Source organism: Salvelinus alpinus, chromosome 4, assembly GCF_045679555.1.
Source record: "Salvelinus alpinus chromosome 4, SLU_Salpinus.1, whole genome shotgun sequence".
In the NCBI taxonomy this organism is placed as follows: Eukaryota; Metazoa; Chordata; class Actinopteri; order Salmoniformes; family Salmonidae; genus Salvelinus; species Salvelinus alpinus.
The window spans coordinates 69,139,173-69,163,086 of NC_092089.1; the positions used below are offsets into that span (position 1 = coordinate 69,139,173).

Consider the following 23,914-nt stretch of genomic DNA (forward strand, 5'->3'; position numbering starts at 1 on the left):
CACAGAACGGCACACTCAGTTGACTACTTTAAAATGGGGGTAGCCCTCAATGGCAATGTCCATGCCAAAATGGGTTTTATCCATTTAGAGTCTTCCATCTAATTCGATGGAGGTAAATTCCCACTTCCCAATTGGTTAGGAATGCCGCATTACTCAATCAAATTATTTAAAAAGGAAAATCAGAACGATTATTTTCCAATAATAAACACAAATAAAATAGTAAAGAGTAGAGAGCTACTATGAGGAATTGTGGTGTGTGTGTGTGTGTGTGCGCGCATTACGCACTTCCCCCACAGAGATTAATCTGACTAAATCTCACCAAATCCCTCTCCTCACCCCTCCCATCCTCCTTTTGCTGTATCTGTCTGTGTCCTTTCAAAATTACAAAAGAGAAAAACTACATAGTCAACTGTCTTTTTGTTTTACACCACTCACTGCAAACCAGCCAAACCCCTCCCTCTCTCAGTTCCAGCCCTTCTGTTAGCTAACCTCGCAGTGCCCTGATTCTGTCCCAAGCGATCCCCAGTCCTGGCTAACACCCTATATTGTTAAGGCCTCACTGAAACAATAGAGTAGGAAGTGGAGGGCGGAAGGATATAGCCGAATGCCGCAGCTTAAACCATAGAAAAGCCATTTGTCACACTTTCAGTCTGTGTATATGAAACTGTGTACACTGTAACTGTGCTACACTTCTTGTTATGCGTCAAAGTGTGATGCTGGTGTGTGTGTGTGTGTGTGTGTGTGTGTGTGTGTGTGTGTGTGTGTGTGTGTGTGTGTGTGTGTGTGTGTGTGTGTGTGTGTGTGTGTGTGTGTGTGTGTGTGTGTGTGTGTGAGGGCCAAAGCTTGGGGGGTGCAGAGTGCAGGAAGTCTTTAAAAAATGTATATTAACAAAACGATAGACTAAAAAGATACAATGATATATAGCCTATTTTTTGTGTGTATTTTATAGATTAGGTCTATACATAGATTTGAACAGAAATGTGATAGGCTACAGACTAAAGAAAATGAGTATGCCTATAAACACATGCACTCAAATTGCATGTGTGATGTAATTTCTTTCCACTGGACACAATACGTAAGCTATTCTTTTACCGTAAAGGAAAACCAAACGGAAAGGGAAAGGGGGAGACGGCTTCAGAAGAGGGGGCATTCCTACAGCGCCTCCTTCACAACCGCAATCAGACAACCAGATTTGAATGCTCATATACATACTGTAGGATAATAGTCAGCGTTTTTTTACTTCAATGTACTGTATATTTTTATCTTCAATGTTAAGCCGAGCATCTCTTCCAAAGAAGTGGTCTGTATCGATTTCGTACATTTTTATTGTGTTTATCCATGTTGTTTTGATAAGCCTCGCCTATGGATGATGATTTGACACTTCTATTACTTTTTATGTGAGGGGAGAGTAAAAAGGACAATCACATTATTTTTAAATGGGCGTCATTTTCTGAAATTCACAGAGTGGAGAGAAAAACCGAGTTTGAGAGAGAGGAGACATCCGTTTGATAAGTGACAGTGAAGAAGGCGGACATTGTTATCCTCCACACACCGCGCAATAGGACAAGCATGAGTCTGGATTCATATTTTTTTGAGTGACTTCAAAGCCTTATGGTTTGTTTGTTTTTCTATGGTGAATTTCAAATGACTGCCTCTCATAGTTTCATAATCAAAAGGAATGAATGTTATGCCATTAACAAATCCTCCGAACAGAGGGAATACAACATTTACTCGGACAACGAACGCAGATGCTCTTCCGCAAGTCTTTTCTGATAAGACTTGAAGATCTCAGTGAAAGAACATTGTCATATCTTTGTCCAAGGTTTTGCGATATAGGATTACGAGCCAGCTACAATAAAAACGAAATAACGGATTGAAGCAGCATGAAAAGCTCACCCTGCCGACGGTAACCAAGGAAAAGAAAGGGGAAACGGGACAGACAGTAATGCATACTTGTTTCATAAAGGCCTCTAATCACAGATTATCATGTGAGATTTGAGAGTGATTGATTGACATTTGATAGAACAAATATTGCCATTGTTGCTTTTTTTTTTTTTTTATAGCAATAGCGACCTTGTTCGGGGCATTTTATAGCTCATAGAAAAACGTCAATTTGATCATGTGAAGCATGTGCACTGTTCCCTTTATCCATAGGCAAAGCCAAGAATTGCTGTTGGCCTACATTTGCTTCAACGGTGGGAAAGAGACAGTTGATAGTCACAATTCAGGGCAGACTAAAAAGCTTGCTATACATGCCCCATTGTAGAGCATCCCAGGAATTAAAGGCTACAGTTATTTTACCCTCAACTGCCTGTAATCAGGAAAGGCATTTTTTCCTCAGGTTATTGTATTACAATCAGCTAAAACAATATGGGGAGTGACAGTGAGATTTACAACAGAGAGTTGTCAAAGATGTCTGACGAGGATTTACTCGCCTGCTCTAAAGAAGAGCTGGTGAGGCGACTGCGTAAAGAGGAGTCTGAAAAGATCTCTGCTCTTATCCAGCGTGGTCGGCTGATAAAAGAAGTCAACAAACAATTACAAGGCCACCTGGTTGAGATCAGGGAGCTGAAAACCATCAACCAGCGTCTCCAGGAAGAAAACACAGAACTGCGCGACTTGTGCTGTTTTCTTGACGATGACCGACTAAAGGTGAATAAACTGGCCCGGGAATGGCAGCTGTTCGGTCACCACGCAGCCAAAGTGATGCGTGAGGATCTGGGCGGCTACTTGAAAAAACTGTCCGACCTAGAGCGCATGCAAGACGGATTAGTGAAGGAGAATCTGGACCTGAAAGAGCTCTGTCTGGTCCTGGAGGAGGAGTGTGTCAGCAGGAGTGACTCCAGTCCCGGTGGATCCACTGAGCTCAACCTGCCGTGCATGGTGTCCCGAGACCTGGGGGATGGAAGTTCAAGCACTGGGAGCGTTGGTAGTCCGGACCAGCTCCACCTGGTTTGCTCACCTGATGACTGAAGATGGAACAGAGCTGGATACGTTCACTGATTAGTGAAAAAGCACGATACAGCGAAATATGGGTCGAGGAAATATGTTGACATTGTAGGAATATAATTGTTTACAGCATTCTTTGCTAGAACACACACTTTGTTGGGATTCTTTTAAGAAGATAGCATATTACACGAAATACAGCAACATCTCCAGAATGGCAGCCGGTCAGGTGTGCCTTCAGCACCTGCTGCTGTCGTCACGAAAACTTGAAAAAGAATCCTGAAGAGAAAATAAAAATGCTTTTTCCTGGAAAGATTGACAGCCCTACAGAGACATTAGACACTTTTCGACCAATCTTGTCGGTTTTTCTCTTTTCAGTGATTGAGACTGTATATGGTTAACATTAGAGGTGTTGTTGGAAGGGAGGATGAGTTAGGATGTTATCTCATGCACTGGCAGTGGACTACTTTTCACCGTATTGCACTGGACAAAGCATGGATCCCTGTAGATTCATATCTCAACACAGATTTGAGCCATACTAGTACATGATATCCAAAACCATTGAAAATTTGAAGGATGAGTTTTTTTGTGAGAGACCTTTAAATAACATTTAAATCATGTAGATTATGCATTCAGTCCCTCAGGTCAGGATTGGAGTGCTGTGTGTATGAAATCTCAAACTAACAATGAAATTATGTATTATCAGCGCTGTCTTGGCTGCCCTTCAGTTTTACACTGAAATTGCACGAGAGACATAGTGTGCTACAGTCATTTAGGCTGTACAATACACTAAATATGGCACCGCTGGTTTGAGTCTTACACCTGCACCTATGAACTGAACTCACTCAGAACTGAACTGCCCAGGCAGTTCTCAACCAGCCACTTTTGTATCAAACTGGTAGGTCTAGACTGGAGTTTACAAGATGATGGATTTATAGATGCTGGCGACTAGGCAAGACACTTTTTATTTCTTTATTATTGTTATGATTATTATAACTGCTTCACATTTTCTGTATAAGTTGCCAGTAGTCAGGATTCCAATATAACTCATGTTTTGTGGTAATTCTGTAGAGCTACTCTCTCATTGTCTTCATTAACTTGACCTATTAGTATTACTTCATTAGTGAATACACATTTCTGTTTTGTGCATCTAGAACATGGTCCTGGATTGGATAACATTTGCTTTTTTGGCTTTAATTGGTGGGCTGCTCGTATTGCATTGAAGACCTTTAAATACACTGGCTGAGACACTCAATCGTATTGTGACCTTTGTGTGTGCAGGAAGACAATTTTACATGGTGTAACGTGAGTGATTGATTGATCTCGTGATCTGTTTGTCCCAGACTGCAGTTGATTGATGTTTCTGTCCATGTCATACAGCCTGACATTGTGGATATTCATCAGTTTTCTTGTTGAACCTGTTTGCACAGCAAGGAGATCTGGAGTGGACACTAACACTTTCATCAACTTAGTGAAACACAGAGAGCTCCTTTGACAGTGAGGAACACACATAGGCACTGCACTCTCTCTTCTAACCCCTATATTTATCATATGCTCTCTGGGCCCCATGTGAGTGAGTGACTCACTTCATTTGCGAGAAGTACAGTAACAAGAGAACTCTTGTGTTCAGGAATCAGGGTCATGGTAAACAGATCTCCATTTACTAGACTCATTATGATCTACTCCTCTACTTTCCTGGACTCCCTCTTACTGTAAACATGTTTTCCCATTCAATCAAACCAAGATGTGTCATTGTGACCTCATTTTCTTCTTGCTCGTTATCTTTTATACTTGGCACATCTGAAATGTTAATTTGTGTTCTTTTCATCTGTTTGTATGTGCCAGTGATACAGTTCTTTGCCTTTTACAAGGACAACCAGAGAGGATGGACAGTTTTCCACTCCCTTTCCTCCCCAGCATCCATTACTCCCTTCTGTAAGGTTGCTAGGCAGCAACATCAAGCAGGAAACAGGACCTATTCAAAATGGAACAACTAACTAATTGGTTTAACATTAAGGAATATTCTTTAACCCTTTTGTACTATTTTAAAGCATAGAATTTGCTTGGACTTGACAATGTGATATTTGTGTCAGTATGTTATCAAACATACTTGATCACCACCAAATCAACATCCATAACTTTGTCTTTATAGTCTCTTTTATTGTACAGCTTTGTAAGATCACATCAAACTGCCCACTAAACCCACAGTCAAAAGAGACACATTATCAAAAATATACACTACACGATCAAATACATGTCTATATATATATATTCTATATTTACTCCCATGGTCCTGCCTTAGTTGTCTTGAAAATGTTCCCAGAATAATGCGGTTTTGCATAAATGAAATAAATTCGATTGTATTAAAGATACAATATGTATACATTTTTTACATAAAAGATAGCATACATGAGAAAGATTACCACTTGGCATGCACGTATGATTATCCTAAAACAAAACCAACGTGTTTATTAGCATGTTGTTACAGGTAATAAAGGCCAGTGTTCATACAGAACATGTAAGGCTTCAGTAAATTGATGTGGTTGCTACATTTCAAATGCAAAAATATCACCATTATTGACAAAGTGCACAAAGTTGATGCATTTTTGTTTGAACATTTGCACAATTCTACCTCTTGGGTTTTGAGCATAACACATATACCGTAGTTAGTCAGAAGTTAAATGCATCAGGGAAAACAAAAAAAATAGTGTAACAATACAATCCTTTAAATATGAGTCGTTTGCGTCACCATAATGCCTTGTGAGTGTCAGTGTGTTAGCTTTTGTAGGTCACCCATGTCGTTGTCATAATCGTCGTCATCTTCATAACCGTCAGTGTTGTCACTCAGTCTTTCCCAACATGGAGGCCCGTTAAATCACAGTGTGAAGATGGTAGGGGAGTTTAGGGAGTGATCTGATTGGTCCCCACTGCTGCTGCTACGGCGATGGGCAATACTACAGGGCTGGGGGTTTCGAGACTGCTGGGCCACATCCTGTTGAGAGGAAGATGGCAGAGGCGGTAGAGCCTGGGATGAACTAGTGGAACTGGAGTCTAGAGAGCCAGAGGGATAACTGAAGACCAGACTAGCCATGAAAGGAGTAAGAGATGGAGTAGAAATAAGAATTGGGGTGTGAAGGGACTCAGATTCTATGGGGACGGTAAAGGATGTCACAGGACGAGCAGGGATAATAATTTGGGGTTTGGGCTTCTTAATCTTTGATTGGCTCTTTACTGAGGACCGTGGTAGGTCCACAGGCTCGATTTTAATTCCTAATGAGGGAAGCCCTGAGCTCGGGTCAGAATCCGAGTCAGAGTCCTGGATCTTGCAAATGGGACGGTGGGCCTCTATGACCAACTCTAGCTTTTCTTTGTCCTTCTGTAGTTGAGCAATCTCCTTCTGCAGATGGGACTTTTTAACTTCCAACTCGTCTGTCTCCTAAGAAAGAGAAAAGGTTAGGGTTGTATTGTCAATCTATTTATTTTTCCAATTGGCACAAAAACCCAGTAGTTAAAACATTAAATGTGAGTGTCTTATAAACGGGTGATATGATTTACAAAACGTTAAGAAATATGTTAATAAGCCTCTTCAAATTAAACTTACGCTTTGCAGCGTGTCTGTCAGCTCACGTCGGCGGTTACGACACTTGGCAGCTGCCTGTTTGTTACGCTCCCTCCTTATTCTGCGTCTTGCCAACTCCTCTGGGGACAACTAAAGTGAGAGAAAGACATTTGATGACTATGAAAAAAGTACCAATAAGTTTGACAAAAATGTACTAGAACTTGAAAGACATCTAGCTCAACTCAATTGAAGGGGACTGCACTAAATAGCAGATCACTAAAATGTGTTTAGTTGTGAAATACTACCACCTTGTGTATAAACTGAGTCACTACATTCAAACTTTCACAACGGCATTTTGTAACATCTGAGCCTTTTGTCACGCCCTTCCTCCAATTTAATTTAACATTTTGTCCAGTTATTTGTTTCTGTTCATCCAATTTTTCCCGCCCCTGTATTATGATGATTCACTCAGACCCCCGTTGTGACTCAGGTATGAGTCATATGACTTGCCCCACTGAGTCACATGATAGCCCATTTCCCATCCCATCATGCTCAATCAACCACACATTCTGGAAGTGTAAATGATAGCCAACGGGTATAAAAAGCATATACCCTCAAGGAAAACAAAAACATACTACTAGTAGTAGTTAAGCAATTTGATAATTACTTGATGTGTTGCCGTCTTACATTTTGTGAACCCGCACGTCAGATATATTTTGTCTCAAAATCAAAACAGGCTGATAAAAACTCTCATATTTTCTAGCACTTAGCCTATTAAGTCACTAACGTCAAATGAGCGGCATTTCTCAAACAATTATAAAGCAGGTCAGTGTACATAGCTGTTCCAAAGTACATAGGCCTAGGTGTCAACCAAAACAGATGTGGTCAACCTCGGCATCATCTGGAATTTCCAAATTTTCAGGAATATTTGTTTCTGTAATTTCATTTTTCATCCTATCAGACAGAATGGGTGTGTGGTAATGTCTCACTGCCATGTCAGAAGTATAAGTCAGTCACAGACACTACAGGATATTACTCACTACTGACACCGACTCAGCCATCCGTCTCTACACCTCTGTGAAGTCTCTAGTTGCCATTTTCCATGCCCCTCTCAGTCCCAACGAAGCACTGGAATTCTAAGCCTCTCTGTATCCAGTGTAGCATTATTAATAAGACAACTACACGGAAAAGGGTCTACTAGTGCAGAGCGATTAACCAAAAAGTATATTTTTTTTAAAGAACTAATTGACGGAAGTCAGTTCAATTATTTGAATTCCATTTTGTTCGTTTTTTTTCTGTGAGCTGGATGTGCGGTTTCTGTAGAGATAAATCAGATGAAGCCTTAACTGTCCGATGTAGGGAGGTGTCGTTTCCACCAGGCCAATATTCTACAGTTTAGCTCAGAAAATGTTGTAATTAACTAGAATGACCATAATCCATTGTGCTCCTGCTTAAACTTGTCTGGTCTGAGTGGAGCAGACATGGAGACAGAAGAGAGAATGCGCGATCGAGGGGGCTAGAAAGCAGTTGCTTTGCGAGCTTGAAAATACATGATTTAAGTCAGGGCCCGAGTTTGGGAAACCTTGATCTAAGTGATTGATAGTTGGTATTCAGCAGTCAAAGTATGCCTTATTTATTTCGAAGAACTATTAAAATAGTGATTTTGTCACAGCATAGGCAGCAGCTCTAGAGATGAGATGACTCAGAATGAAATAATCAAGTCTTCAAATAAAACAAATATTTTATTAAAGTATATTAAAGTAAAGTTATGTGAATAAATGATGATTAATAAGTGATAAGCCGTAATGGGCAGTCACAACCATCATGGGACTTTTATTAACTGGTTTATTCAGTGTTAAAGCATTCAGCCCACACAAAACATGAGATTTTGTTTTATAATCGAACTGAATCCGAACCAACTTCAAAAAGTACTAATCACTCAGCACTTGGGCCTACTAAACTATACCTCTTCAAAGACAACCACCTCTTCGAAATGCATGTTGTGATAAGTGACCTTACGATTCATCTGCATTTTGGTCAAATATCCACCGACATTCTGGCACAATGCCTACCTACCTTTTGAATTAAGAGTTTTACACTCTGCTGGCTAAAGATAAAACATATTCTTACATGTTCATCGTTCCTGCGTCTGGTCGTGCTTCCGGAACTTGCCGCAGCCCTTATAACCCCTGGTCTGTAAAGGTGTGGTTGGGAAGCTGAGGGGTTGAAGGACCTCATTCCTGCTACAGGTGGGCAAGGAGGACGTGGAGGCCATGAGGGGCCAGCTGGACCGATGAGGGAGGGCTGGACCAACCACTGGAGGTCTTGGTTGGAAGTGATGTCGTTGAGACTGGGAACAAACTGACTGCCTCCTGCCACAGTGAACTTCTGAAGAGAGCGAGAGCAAAAAAAAAGAATGAGAGCAAAAGAGAGCGAGATTAGCGTAAAGAGATTGACAAGCAGAAGGATTTAAAGCAAAACTATTATTTTGAACCAGATATTTGACATGGATGTATCAGGACATAAAGGCAACAGTTTTGATAGACTGAGAATTAATGGTTAAATACATCCATCACGTGTATCAATTCAACATAAGCCCACAATCAGACAATGGTAATCAGACTTACACCATGGCTATAATACAATTATTAGCCTACTACATTATGTCATTATTATTCCATTACTACTCTATTATTAATATATTCTGCAATTAATACTATTAAGCAATATAAATATCGGGGGGAAACTTTAAACATTTTATAATGTATTACTCTTATTAAAGTTTATCAACATAGCCCATGTGTGCCCCCTACCTGATGTTGTTGAGTGGTTGAAGTGCTGGTGTCCTGGGATACAGCGCTCGATGCGGTGTGTGGGGGCCCAGAGTCGCTGTTGGGGTACGTAGAGCTGCCTCCGCGGCCCATGTCCCCAAAGTTCCGGTACATCTTTGATGGTGAACTGCTATCCCGATGAGTGCAAAGTAATCCAGAGGAGTTTTATGAAGAGCAAGCGGTGAAGTGAATGAAGCGTTCGAGTAGTGTCACGTTCAGTATTCAAACCTTGGGGAAACCCTCCTTATTGCGGGAAGTTGGTAGGATCCGAAAATATGTAACCTGAAAAGGGGAAGAAGGAAACTGCTAATGAAAAGCTTGTTCTTGTATATGACTAAATTCGCTCAAATAAATGTAAATTACTCCTTACTTACATTGATCATTCCAGTTGGACTGAAAAGTATAGAGTGATCGTAGAATTATAAAAGCCCAAACCAATACTATAGTTTCTCCACGCCCCTCCCAAATTACTGGAAATGGTGTTGTCTGGTTTTCGGCGTGTAACTGACCACGTGCTAATGACGTATTTGGCCATATATGGTGAGTTTCCTCCAGCAAGTGTTCCCGGGAATCCTCATTGACAGTTTGGTTGTTTAAATCAAATCAAATTGTATTGGTCACATACACATATTTAGCAGATGTTATTGCGGGTGTAGCGAAAGGCTTGTGTTCCTAGCTCCAAGAGTGCAGTAGTATCTAACAATTCACAACAATACACACAAATCTAAAAGTAAAATAATGGAATTAAGAAATATTAGGATGAGCAATGTCGTTGTGACATTGACTAAAATACAGTAGAAGCTGTTTTCCAGTCTCGGTCCCAGCTTTCACGCACCTGTACTGACCTCGCCTTCTGGATGATAGAGGGGTGAACAGGCCGTGACTCGGTTGGTTGATGTCCTTCATGATATTTTTCGCCTTCCTGTGACATCGGGTGCTGTATGTGTCCCCCGGTGATGCGTTGGGCTGACCGCGCCACCCACTGGAGAGCCCTGCGGTTGCGGGCGGTGCAGTTGCCTTACTATGGACAGGACGCTCTAAATTGTGCATCTGTAAAAGTTTGTGAAGGTCTTAGGGGCCAATACGAATTTCTTCAGCTCCTGAACCTACAAAACTATGGAGCAAAACAGATGGGGTTGGCTTAGATGTGACAACATGTAAACTATAGATTTCGTCTCCAATGTTTAATGAAAACATAAAAAGACGTTTGCACAATGACCACTTGTCTCAAATACATTGTTAGTTGTTGGTTAGCTAGCGTGCGAATTTTAGCCATATTAGCAGACATTAAATCAGTCAAAACACCTAAAATCAAAACGTGGTATCAAGAACAAGCTTAAACCGGTTTAAATGCCTCACGTACGATTCCCCACATGGTAGTTTCTTGTCATTGTTGGTAGCTATCTGGCAATCCAGAATCACAACAACTCACGGACATCTGCCCAATTGAAACTGTGCGTATCGTTTTGGTGATGTTGTCAGCTAACCCATAACAGAAGCGGAAACCACGCCCTCTTTGAAATCTACAAGTTTCTGCCCCATACTTTGCATCCACTTTCTTTTTCTTGACCACATAAATCTAGGGAACGGTGCCTGAAGGAGGTCAGTCAGCCGAATGACACTTTGGCTGCGTTTAGACAGGCGTTTTCACTAATTGGTCTTTTGACCAATCAGATCAGCTCTGGAAAAGCTGTGATGTGATTGGTCAAAATACCAATTAATGGCAAAAATATCAGAATTTGGTTTGCCTGTGTGAACGCAGAATGTGAATTATTTCTCCATCTGTTTCAACTGTCTTTGGCAGTGTCAGTAGCTGGCGGTTTTCTATGTAGCCTACTGTCAAAAGCTTCCATAAAAATACTTAAATCCTAAATGTGCAGCGACTGCCACCGTTTCTCTAGTAGTGGCGATATCACTGAACAGCTGCAGTCCCTGCTCTCCCTTATGGCTCTATTGTGGTTGAGTTCCCGCCATGGTTGACTCATCTTTTGTGAATAACTACCGAGTATTATCGAAGCCAATACATAGCCTACTGTAGGATTCAGTTGCAATTTATACCAGCTTGTCTCTTAGGATATAGAATAAGGCTAAAACTTAGCAGCATGCATTGTGATAAATTGATATGTATTGAAGATACAGTGAATCATGACTGTTTTATCATCGTCTTTATCATTTGAGCCATTTTGCTCTTACTGTTGTTTTTGGCACTCACCAACATCACAATGCGTGAAAGTGAAAGATTTTCACAACATTTGATTTATTTTATTTTTATTTAACCTTTACCTAGGCAAGTCAGTTAAGAACAAATTCTTATTTACAATGACGGCCTAGCAACAGTGGGTTAACTGCCTTGTTCAGGGGCAGAACGACAGATTTCTAAAGCATCGCATTTTTGTCTTATGCATCACAGTGACCTAATATTACGTTCACTTCCTTCTTTTCAGGTTTACTTTTCCTGTATTATTTATTTTTGTGGGGACACGTGCACTTCTCTCTCTGTGGCATACTATATGAATGACACCTCATCACCTCATGTTGAATGAGAATATAGGGGAAGGTGAAGATGACTTAAGGCCTCTGGAATGCCGTGATGACACACCGTTTCTGTCTCTATATGACATGCCACAACATGCTGGCCGGCCCGGGATTTTTTTTCACACCAATTGACTCAGACATGCATCATTGATGCATCACAGACGTAGACTACATATACATGCAGAGGTAGCTACAGTGGTACACATCGTACAACCATGCACATTACACACCCAGATGCATTTTCTAAGTCTTCATGTTTTTTTCGTATGCCACATCACATACACCTACTCATCCAATCCCCCATAACACACACACATGCAATCTCCTACCATACACACTAACATCTAATATGGATCAGTAATTTCCCTGTCTTTTTGTTGTACCTTTGATAAATAATGTTTTGTTGATATGTTGTTTATTTGAATTATGTATCAGATTACAAGTAATAACCTTCACAGTTACCAAGTGTATTTAATTAGTCACCATGAGTCACTGTTTCTTTCAGAAGACAACATGGCCTACCTTCTATAAAACAGAAGTTAGCCAGATGAATAGTGCACTGTAATTTGGTTTTATGTAAAGCAACACTGTGTTTACAATGGCTTTTTGTTATATATATTTGTTACTTTTCTTAGGTGACAAATAAGCATAGAAGCAGAAAATAGCCAACTAATTGAAGCAAGCAGTGTCAAACTGAAGTAATGTTCCTCAGTTCAACAGTTTTGACTTTTGGCACAAGCTGCCAACAATTCTTGATAAATGTGTAGTTTGAGTGCATTCTTTGAACATAAATTGTTTCTATATCCAAGCTCTAGATTACAATCCACCTCTTCAAGGAGATAGGGTACTGCTAGTACCATAGACAATCAGGAAGTAGCTGATTCTGCTTGATCTTGGCCATAGTTTTATAAATATCTATATGGCTGTATAATGTATATACACTGCTCAAAAAAATAAAGGGAACACTTAAACAACACAATGTAACTCCAAGTCAATCACACTTCTGTGAAATCAAACTGTCCACTTAGGAAGCAACACTGATTGACAATAAATTTCACATGCTGTTGTGCAAATGGAATAGACAAAAGGTGGAAATTATAGGCAATTAGCAAGACACCCCCAATAAAGGAGTGGTTCTGCAGGTGGTGACCACAGACCACTTCTCAGTTCCTATGCTTCCTGGCTGATGTTTTGGTCACTTTTGAATGCTGGCGGTGCTTTCACTCTAGTGGTAGCGTGAGACGGAGTCTACAACCCACACAAGTGGCTCAGGTAGTGCAGCTCATCCAGGATGGCACATCAATGCGAGCTGTGGCAAGAAGGTTTGCTGTGTCTGTCAGCGTAGTGTCCAGAGCATGGAGGCGCTACCAGGAGACAGGCCAGTACATCAGGAGACGTGGAGGAGGCCGTAGGAGGGCAACAACCCAGCAGCAGGACCGCTACCTCCGCCTTTATGCAAGGAGGAGCACTGCCAGAGCCCTGCAAAATGACCTCCAGCAGGCCACAAATGTGCATGTGTCTGCTCAAACGGTCAGAAACAGACTCCATGAGGGTCATTATTAGCAGTTTAATTAAATATACTTAAACTTTATCAATGTCCGAATTTCTGAAATAAATAATTATATTTTACCTTAAGTATTTTAAATGTTAACTTCAATAATCACTGTAATCACAATAATCAACTCATCACTGTCAAACGCTCCCTAAATCACTTCTGCGAGCAAGCCTTTCTAATCGACCTGGCCGGGGTATCCTGGAATGACATTGACCTCATCCCGTCAGTAGATGATGCCTGGCTATTCTTTAAAAGTGCCTTCCTCACCATCTTAAATAAGCATGCCCCATTCAAAAAATGTAGAACTAGGAATAGATATAGTCCTTGGTTCACTCCAGACCTGTCTGCCCTTGACCAGCACAAAAACATCCTGTGGCGTTCTGCATTAGCATCGAATAGCCCCCGTGATATGCAACTTTTCAGGGAAGTTAGGAACAAATATACACAGGCAGTTAGGAAAGCTAAGGTTAGCTTTTTCAAACAGAAATTTGCATCCTGTAGTACTAACTCAAAAAAGTTCTGGGACACTGTAAAGTCCATGGAGAATAAGAGCACCTCCTCCCAGCTGCCCACTGCTCTGAGGCTGGGAAACACTGTCACCACCGATAAATCCACTATAATTGAGAATTTCAGTAAGCATTTCTCTACGGCTGACCATGCTTTCCACCTGGCTACCCCTACCCCGGTCAACTGCCCGGCACCCTCGACAGCAACCCGCAAAAGCCCCCACCATTTCTCCTTCATCCAAATCTAGATAGCTGATGTTCTGAAAGAGCTGCAAAATCTGGACCCCTACAAATCAGCCGGGCTAGACAATCTGGACCCTCTCTTTCTAAAATTATCTGCCAAAATTGTTGCAACCCCTATTACTAGCCTGTTCAATCTCTCTTTCATATCGTCTGAGATTCCTAAAGATTGGAAATCTCCAGTGGTCATCCCCCTCTTCAAAGGGGGTGACACTCTAGACCCAAACTGCTACAGACCTATATCTATCCTACCCTGTCTTTCTAAGGTCTTCGAAAGCCAAGCTAACAAACAGATTACCGACCATTTCGAATCCCACCGTACCTTCTCCGCTATGCAATCTGGTTTCAGAGCTGGTCATGGGTGCACCTCAGCCACGCTCAAGGTCCTAAATGACATCACAACCGCCATCGATAAGAGACATTACTGCGCAGCCGTATTCATCGACCTGGCCAAGGCTTTCGACTCTTGTCAATCACCACATTCTTATTGGCAGACTCGACAGCCTTGGTTTCTCAAATGATTGCCTCGCCTGGTCTACCAACTACTTCTCTGATAGAGTTCAGTGTGTCAAATCGGAGGGCCTGTTGTCCGGACCTCTGGCAGTCTCTATGGGGGTGCCACAGGGTTCAATCCTCGGGCCGACTCTCTTCTCTGTATACATCAATGATGTTGCTCTTGCTGCTGGTGATTCTCTGATACACCTCTACGCAGACGACACCATTCTGTATACTTCTGGCCCCTCTTTAGACACTGTGTTAACTATCCTCCAGACGAGCTTCAATGCCATACAACTCTCCTTCTGTGGCCTCCAACTGCTCTTAAATGCAATTAAAACTAAATGCATGCTATTCAACCGATCACTGCCCGCACCTGCTCGCCCGTCCAGCATCACTACTCTGGACGGCTCTGACTTAGAATACGTGGACAACTACAAATACCTAGGTGTCTGGTTAGACTGTAAACTCTCTTTCCAGACTCACATTAAGCATCTCCAATCCAAAATTAAATCTAGAATCGGCTTCCTATATCGCAACAAAGCATCCTTCACTCATGCTGCCAAACATACCCTCGTAAAACTGACCATCCTACCAATCCTCGACTTCGGTGATGTCATCTATAAAATAGCCTCCAACACTCTACTCAACAAACTGGATGCAGTCTATCACAGTGCCATCCGTTTTGTCACCAAAGCCCCATACACTACCCACCATTGCGACCTGTACACTCTCGTTGGATAGCCCTCGCTTCATACACGTCAACAAACCCACTGGCTACAGGTTATCTACAAGTCTCTGCTAGGTAAAGCCCCACCTTATCTCAGCTCACTGGTCACCATAGCAGCACCCACTCGTAGCACGCGCTCCAGCAGGTATATCTCACTGGTCACCCCCAAAGCCAATTCCTCCTTTGGTCGTCTTTCCTTCCAGTTCTCTGCTGCCAATGACTGGAACGAACTGCAAAAATCTCTGAAGCTGGAAACACTTATCTCCTTCACTAGCTTTAAGCACCAGCTGTCAGAGCAGCTCACAGATGACTGCACCTGTACATAGCCCATCTATAATTTAGCCTAAACAACTACCTCTTCCCCTACTGTATTTATTTATTTTGCTCCTTTGCACCCCATTGTTTCTATTTCTACTTTGCACAGTCTTCCACTGCAAATCTACCATTCCAGTGTTTTACTTGGTATATTGTATTTACCTCGCCACCATGACCCTTTTTGCCTTTACCTCCCTTATCTCACCTCATTTGCTCACATTTTATTTAGACCTATTTTTCTACTGTATTATTGACTGTATGTTTTGTTTATTCCATGTGTAACTCTGTGTTGTTGTATGTGTCGAATTGCTATGCTTTATCTTGGCCAGGTCACAGTTGCAAATGAGAACTTGTTCTCAACTTGCCTACCTGGTTAAATAAAGGTGAAAAAAATAAGGGGTAACGTCAGAGTTGGGACGTCCCAAGGATCCCAGATAGCCAAATGGTTATCCAAGCTGCCACGCAGGCAGAGAAGGAGACCAATAATAGGTTACGGTAAAGTAAAAGGGGCGGGTTCTACGAAGCACCAGCATACGTAGGTAGGTGAAGTTTGGGCTTTTTAAATAGTTTATATTTTATTCCATGAGTAACTAAGTCATAGTGTTATTATAATTTTTTTATATGATTATATACGTTGATATATGTTATTCTACTTTAATTAACTGTCAATTGTTCTCACAGAAATGGTGGCAAAAACTAACCATCTCTCAGTTAGCTAGCACACAGCGAACTAGCAAGAGAAACCAGCTATAGCTGGCTAGCTAGTGACGTTAGTGTACAGCATTGAAAATAGCTAGTTAATTAATGTTACTTGATGTGAAGATCCAGCAACGTATGAAGGAGCGTTGCAGGCTGTTATCAAACCAGAATATTGTGTTTCTATTTTTGAACAGCTGTTTACAATGGACCTTCCACATCATGGTTACAGAGCAAGTGGTAAGTAACGTTAGTTACAGCTAAAATGTTCTCTGGAGCTAGCTAGTTAGGCAAGCAAGGCTGTCATTGCATCATGCTACAGGTTGAATACTCATTATTGTCACTTTTTGAATCTCATAATTGCTTTGGGACTCAGTATTTTCATGTTCCACCATAGTTGAGGAACCCCGGCTCAAATCCATTCTCTTATATGGATGCTGAGTTGGGTTTTCATGACTGGTCGCGGAATTTGCTAGCAACAACATTGAGTCACCATCAGTCGATTCTGAAAACGCTTAACGGTATCTTTGTTCCGTACAAGTGCGTTCCTTACGCGGGGTGCCGAAATTAATACTTAAAATAAAAACTTTTAGCGAATACAACCACCGATTTAAAAAAATTCCGTTGACGTCCCAATGATCCCAGATTGCACTGAAACAATTTAATTTCTGTTTAGGTAGTATGAGCAACGAGGAAAATGTCGGTTGTATTCGCAAAAAGTTAAAAGTATGAATTTCAGCACCTCGCGGAAGGACCGCAGTTGTACAGGACAAACATAGGTACAGGTAAACGTTTTCAAAATGTAGGTCTTTAGAAGAATCGATTTATGGTGACAAAATGTTGTTGCTAACAGATCCAGAGACCAGTCATCAAAACTCAACTCCGCCTCCATATTAGAGAGCGTTTATACATTGTGGAATAATAGTGAAGACCATAGATCAACTATGAAATAACACATGGAATCATGTAGAAACCAAAAAATTGTTAAACAAATCAAATAGCCACCCTTTGCCTTGATGACAGCTTTGCACACTCTTGGCATTCTCTCAACCAGCTTCACCAGGAATGCTTTTCCAACATTCTTAAAGGAGTTCCCACATATGCTGAGCACTTGTTGGCTGCTTTTCCGTCACTCTGCAGTCCGACTCACCCGAAACCATCTCAATATGGTTGAGGTCGGGGGATTGTGTAGGCCAGGTCATCTAATGCAGCACTCAATCACTCTCCTTGGTCAAATAGCCCTTACACAGCCTGGAGGTGTGTTGGGTCATTGTTCTGTTGAAAAACAAATGATAGTCCCACTGAGCGCAAACCAGATGGTATGGCGTATCGCTGCAGAATTCTGTTTAAGAATTTAAGGCACACTTAACCAGAATGGCTAAGTAAATCAGACAGTGTCACCAGCAAAGCACCCACACACCATAACACCTCCTCCTCCATGCTTTACGGTGGGAAGTACACATGCAGAGATCATCCCTTCACCCACACCGCGTCTCACAGACACGGTGGTTGGATCCAAAAATCTCCAATTTGGACTCCAGACCAAAGGACACATTTCCACTGGTCTAATGTCCATTGCTCATGTTTCCTGGCCAAAGCAAGTCTCTTCTTCTTATTGGTGTCCTGTAGTAGTGGTTTATTTGCAGCAATTTTACCATAAAGGCCTGATTCACGAAGTCTCCTATGAACAGTTGATGTTGAGATGTGTCTGTACTTGAACTCTGACACATTTATTTGGACTGCAATTTCTGAGCCTGGTAACTCTAATGAACTTTCATCATAGCGCTTGATTGTTTTTGTGACTGCACTTGAAGAAACTTTCAAAGTTCTTGAAATATTCCGGATTGACCTTCATGTCTTAAAGTAATGATGGACTGTCGTTTCTCTTTGCTTATTTGAACTGTTCTTGCCATAATATATAGACTTGATCTTTTACCAAATAGGGCTATCTTCTGTATACCACCCCTACCTTGTCACAACACAACTGATTGGCTCAAAAGCATTAAGAAGGAAAGAAATTCCACAAATTAACAAGGCACACCTGTTAATTGAAATGCATTCCAGGTGTCTACCTCACGAAGCTGGTTGAGAGAATGCCAAGAGTGTGCAAAGCTGTCAAGGCAAAGGGTGGCTACTTTGAAGAATCTCAAATATATAAAATGTATTTTGATTTGTTTAACACTTCTTTTTATTTTGCTTACTACATGATTCCATATGTGTTATTTCATAGTTTTGATGTCTTCACTATTATTCTACAATGTAGAACATGTTAAAAATAAAGAAAAACCCTGGAATGAGTATGTGTCCAAACTTTTGACAGGTAGTGTCATTTTTACATTTATTGTCAATACAAAATATTTATAATATGACGTCATACAATACTACAGAGGGACAAATCTCCATCTCATTTCATCCCTCTGTAGCAAAGCCAAGAGCTCGTGCAGGGGACCCTCTCCTCTTTGAAGATACCAGTTCTGCAGCGCCACCAATGAACAATCAGAGTTATTACACTCCTGGATACAACATTGGAGGGGCTCCAGTTGGAGGACCAGGGGATGCTGGGGTCAACAACCTGTTTGCTGACCCAATGGCCAGTGCAGCCATGATGTATGGCTCTTCCCTGGCCAACCAGGGAAAGGATATTGTTAACAAGGAGGTGAGAGAATCACAGAGGCTGGTCTCATGTTCATTAGGACGATGGCTACATTCCAAAAAATTAGCAGCTGAATGCACTAAAGTTGCTGTAGGTACAGTGCCTTCGGAAAGTATTCAGACCACTTTTTCCACATTTTGTTACCTTTCACCCATATTCTAAAATGGATTAAATGAAACAATACAATAACACCCCATAATGACAAAGTGAAAACAAATTTTTTCGAAACATATACCTTATTTACGTAAGTATTCAGACCCTTTCTATGGGACTCGAAATTGAGCTCAGGTGCATCCTATTTCCATTGATCATCCTTGAGATGTTTCTACAACTTGATTGGTGTCCACCTGTGGTAAATTCAATTGATTGGACATGATTTGGAAAGGCATACATCTGTCTATATAAGGTCCCACAGTTGACAGTGCATGTTAGAGCAAAAACCAAGCCTTGAGGTCGAAGGAATTGTCCCTAAAGCTCTGAGACAGGATTGTGTCAAGGCACAGATCTGGGGAAGTATGCAAAAAATGTCTGCAGCATTGAAGGTCCCCAAGAACACATTCACCTCCATCATTTTTAAATGGAAGTTTAGAACCACCAAGACTCTTCCTAGAGCTGGCCACCCGTCCAAACTGAGCAATGGGGGGAGAAGGGCCTTGGTCAGGAAGGTGACCAAGAACCAAATGGTCCCTCTGACAGAGCTCCAGAGTTCCTCTGGAGATGGGAGAACCTTACAGAAAGACAACCATCTCTGATGCACTCCACCAATCAGGCCTTTTTGGTAGAGTGGCCCAGATGGAAGCCACTCCTAAGTAAAAGGTACATGACCACCCGCTAGGAGTTTGCCAAAAGGCATCTAAAGGGGACTAGCCATGAGAAACAAGATTCTCTGGTCTGATGAAACCAAGATTGAACTCCTTGGCCTGAATGCCAAGCATCACATGGGAGGAAACCTGGCACCATCCATACGATGAAGCATAGTGGTGGCAGTATCATGCTGTGGGAATGTTTTTCAGTGGCAGGGACTGGGAGACTAGTCAGGATCGAGGCAAATATGAACGGAGCAAAGTACAGAGATCCTTGATGAACACCCCAGTCTGAGGCCCTGAGCAGGTTAAGGTTCACCTTCCAACAGGACAATGACCCTAAGCACACAGCCAAGACATCGAAGGAGTGGCTTCGGGACAAGTCTCTAAGTGTCTTTGAGTGGCCTAGCCAGAGCCCGGACTTGAACCTGATCGAACATCTCTGGAGAGACCTGAAAATAGCTGTGTACCGACGCTCCCCATCCAACCTGACAGAACTTGAGAGGATCTGCAAAGAAGAATGAGAGAAAATCCACAAATAGATGTTTGCCAAGCTTGTAGTGTCATACCCAAGAAGACTCGAGGTTGTAATCACTGCCAAAGGTGCTTCGACAAAGTACTGAGTAAAGGGTCTGAATACTTATGTAAATGTGATATTTCCATTTTTATTTTTTAATAAATTAGCTGAATTTTCTAAAAACCAGTTTTTGTTTTGTCATTATGGGGTATTGTGTGTAGATTGATTGATTGAGGGGGAAACTTAAAAAAAAAAAAAAAAAAACATTTGAATAAAGCTTTAACCTAACAAATTGTGGAATAAGTCAAGGGGTCTGAAATACTTTCCGAAGGATCCTTTCATGAAAATGCTTCAGCCAGATATGGATAAAGGTAGGATTGTTAGGGTTAGTCGTGCATGAGGTAGCCACATGAGTTCTAGAGCTGGTCTGCATCTGTTACTTTGGCTCAGTTTGTGTCTGATGGATCCCACTGTTGACCTTTTCCATAGTTTGTTCCTTAGCATTATGAAAAATGTCTCTGTCCGTCTCTTGATGCTGGATGAGACTGCGCCAACCGTCTTTGCGCAAATTAATTTCTCTGTCAATCTCTCTCTTCAGATCAGCAGGTACGTGTCTGTGAACAAGCTGAAGTACTTCTTTGCTGTCGATTCCAAATATGTAATGAAGAAACTACTGCTCCTCATGTTTCCGTACACACATCAGGTAATGAAGTATCACGTCCTTACACTTGATGTTCCACAGATGTTCCCAACACAGATGTTCCCAACAGCACTGTAGCAGACACTGGTGTATCAAGGTCATGGAGATAGTCTCGGCGTTCCACCTTCGTCTCGTCTCATGTTCTCTTGCGCCGAGCAAATAGTCAGGCCTCCAAACAAGATAATCACTCGGCTAGCACTTGTGTGTATTTTTATTTTTATTTATTTATTTTTTACCCCATTTTCTCCCCAATTTTCGTGGTATCCAATCGCTAGTAATTACTATCTTGTCTCATCGCTACAACTCCCGTACGGGCTCGGGAGAGACGAAGGTCGAAAGCCATGCGTCCTCCGAAGCACAACCCAACCAAGCCGCACTGCTTCTTTAACACAGCGCGCCTCCAACCCGGAAGCCAGCCGCACCAATGTGTCGGAGGAAACACTGTGTACCTGGCCCCCTTGGTTAGCGCGCACTGCGCCCGGCCACAGGAGTCGCTGGAGCGCGATGAGACAAGGATATCCCTACCGGCCAAACCCTCCCTAACCCGGATGACGCTATGCCAATTGTGCGTCGCCCCACGGACCTCCCGGTCGCGGCCGGCTGCGACAGAGCCTGGGCGCGAACCCAGAGACTCTGGTGGCGCAGCTAGCACTGCGATGCAGTGCCCTAGACCACTGCGCCACCCGGGAGGCCCTCACTTGTGTGTTTTGATGTTGATGTCACACAGAAGATTACAGATGTAAAAAGGACTGCTGCATTTGTGTTTCATCAATATTTTATATTAACAAGCCTGATCAGTTTCCACACATGTTCCATACTCAGATTTAGAGAAATTGTTAGACATTCTGTGACCTGATTAAATGTTAGGTTCAGCAAAAACTATATGGCTTCTCTATGAGGTGTAAATATATTGTAATGTCAATAGGACTGGGAAGTTCGTTACCACAGGGACACTCCTCTCACACCCAGGCATGATGTGAATGCGCCCGACCTTTACATACCTTGTAAGTTAATTTTATGATATCAGAAAGATGTTTAATATCATTCATCCTTCATGACGGAATCTTTTGAATTGGAATACACACTTTGAATTGTTTTGTTTATTATTACTGTATTGTTTTTCAGCAATGGCTTTCATCACCTACATTTTGCTAGCTGGGATGGCCCTTGGCATTCAGAAGAGGTTACTTCAACTACTTTTTCTTTACAACTGTACAAACATGGCCAAGCAAATATATGATTTCTGTAATGTTACAGATACAATGTATTAATTTCATTAACACCGTATTTGTCTCTATTTGTAAATTTAATCAACAAACACTTCCCTCATTATTATTATTATTGTCTCTTCTTCAATGGCAGGTTCAGTCCAGAGGTCCTTGGTCTGTGTGCCAGCACTGCTTTGGTGTGGGTTGTCATAGAGGTCTTGGTCATGTTGCTGTGTCTCTACATTCTCTCTGTTCACTCTGACTTGTCAATTTTTGACCTCTTTGCCTACAGTGGATACAAATATGTGGGGTAAGGGCTCCAATAGATCTACATTCTGTAAGATATTTTTTAACCTCACGTTGTTACATTTGTTCACACATTACTGTGATACCTCTGTTTTTTAGCATGATGATTCTTTGTTTTAGGATGATTTTCACAGTGCTGGGTGGTCTGCTGTTTGGCAGTGATGGGTACTTCGTGGCTCTCACCTGGTCATCTTGTGCTCTTATGTTTTTCATTGTAAGTACTTCAGAACTCTGGAACTGTTTCAGATATTGTCTTACCTAGTAATGCATGCTTAATGCAAGATAGTAGGCAAGTTGACATGGTTTAATTAGTTTATTTTACTTTAAATTTTGTTTAAGACTAAACAGCATTTTGATTGCCCCATCAGGTCCGCGCTCTCAAAATGAAGATTCTGTCGTCTCTCTCCCATGACTCCATGGGGGCTGGGGCGACAGCCAAACCAAGACTCCGCCTGTACATCACCGTGGCCACCGCAGCCTTTCAGCCAATCATTATCTACTGGCTCACCTCGCATCTGGTCAGGTGACCTGGTACGGGGTCTGACCCTGAGGGCCATTAGTATCGAATTGAAAAAAAAACACATTTTGATGCTTTCTACAAACTTGGCTCTTGCGAGTGTCATTTACCTACATACCAGCTCATCTGCCAGGGAAAACAGGATGATAGATATCGAGCTGTGTCTTGTGCTCAGCTTGTGGGTTAAAGCTTAAAATGACCATTTATTTTTTACTTCTGTAGGTGAGACTTTTGTATGCAAGACATCACTTGTCACTGAGTGTTTTACAGACAGTAATTTTTGGCCACCTTATTTATAAAGAAAGAAGGGCTTTGTATTCATGAAATTGGAAGTTATGGTTATGATAAACCTTTGATGTCACACTCCAGTTCTTCCTCTACAGTTTCCTGCATATGTTGTCCGTTTGGGCTTACCAGAAATGTTGCAATGTGGTTAAATGGAAAATGATTGAGATACTTATTTTTTTATTTTACCAGGTAAGTTGACTGAGAACACACTCATTTACAGCAACGACCTGGGGAATAGTTACAGGGGAGAGGGGGGACTTGGAGGATGTGCTACCAGTGCCCTCTTCTGCATTTTAGCCTTCTGTTAGTCCCTCCTTTTTATTATTTATCTAAACTTTGTGGAGCATGAACATTTTTTTTTTTGTAAAAATAAAATAGAATTTTAACCATGCCTCTGTCGTTTTGTTAACTGAATGTAATGTTTAAAAGGAAAACATGTCTGTCGCTCAGTTGGATCATCCTGAACGAGTGGAGTGACGCAGCGGTCTAAGGCACTGAATCAAAGTGCTAGAGG

The 23,914-nt window shown here is 41.7% G+C and overlaps 3 protein-coding genes across 6 annotated transcripts; 2 read left to right on the top strand and 1 right to left on the bottom strand.

The window, feature by feature from the left end:
* The first annotated feature begins 1,143 nt into the window (after positions 1-1,143).
* Positions 1,144-4,201, top strand: LOC139574269 (coiled-coil domain-containing protein 85B). Its single transcript, XM_071398686.1, has one exon. The coding sequence runs from the start codon at positions 2,371-2,373 to the stop codon at positions 2,971-2,973; it is 603 nt and encodes a 200-aa protein (XP_071254787.1). The 5' UTR covers positions 1,144-2,370; the 3' UTR covers positions 2,974-4,201.
* An 884-nt stretch (positions 4,202-5,085) lies between these two features.
* Positions 5,086-10,889, bottom strand: LOC139574268 (fos-related antigen 1-like). 3 transcript variants are annotated; one of them, XM_071398683.1, is made up of 6 exons: positions 10,700-10,889; positions 10,172-10,450; positions 9,319-9,618; positions 8,636-8,893; positions 6,548-6,655; positions 5,086-6,382 (listed from the first exon to the last, which is right to left on the bottom strand). In XM_071398683.1, the coding sequence occupies exons 3-6, from the start codon at positions 9,448-9,450 to the stop codon at positions 5,822-5,824; spliced, it is 1,059 nt and encodes a 352-aa protein (XP_071254784.1). In that variant the 5' UTR covers positions 9,451-9,618; positions 10,172-10,450; positions 10,700-10,889; the 3' UTR covers positions 5,086-5,821. The 3 variants fall into 3 exon arrangements, with proteins under 3 accessions (XP_071254784.1, XP_071254785.1, XP_071254786.1); XM_071398684.1 differs by having other exon boundaries at positions 10,182-10,450; positions 10,700-10,829; XM_071398685.1 differs by lacking the exons at positions 10,172-10,450; positions 10,700-10,889 and adding an exon at positions 9,711-9,823.
* Positions 10,890-16,133: 5,244 nt separating this feature from the next.
* LOC139574272 (protein YIF1A-like) lies at positions 16,134-23,791 on the top strand. Of its 2 annotated transcripts, none has more exons than XM_071398690.1 (9): positions 16,134-16,247; positions 16,606-16,648; positions 18,832-19,064; positions 20,980-21,084; positions 22,007-22,085; positions 22,207-22,264; positions 22,444-22,599; positions 22,716-22,809; positions 22,964-23,791. In XM_071398690.1, exons 2-9 carry the CDS (start codon positions 16,615-16,617, stop codon positions 23,120-23,122), a joined length of 918 nt encoding a protein of 305 aa, XP_071254791.1. In that variant the 5' UTR covers positions 16,134-16,247; positions 16,606-16,614; the 3' UTR covers positions 23,123-23,791. The 2 variants fall into 2 exon arrangements, with proteins under 2 accessions (XP_071254791.1, XP_071254790.1); XM_071398689.1 differs by having other exon boundaries at positions 16,153-16,251.
* The last annotated feature ends 123 nt before the right edge of the window (positions 23,792-23,914 follow it).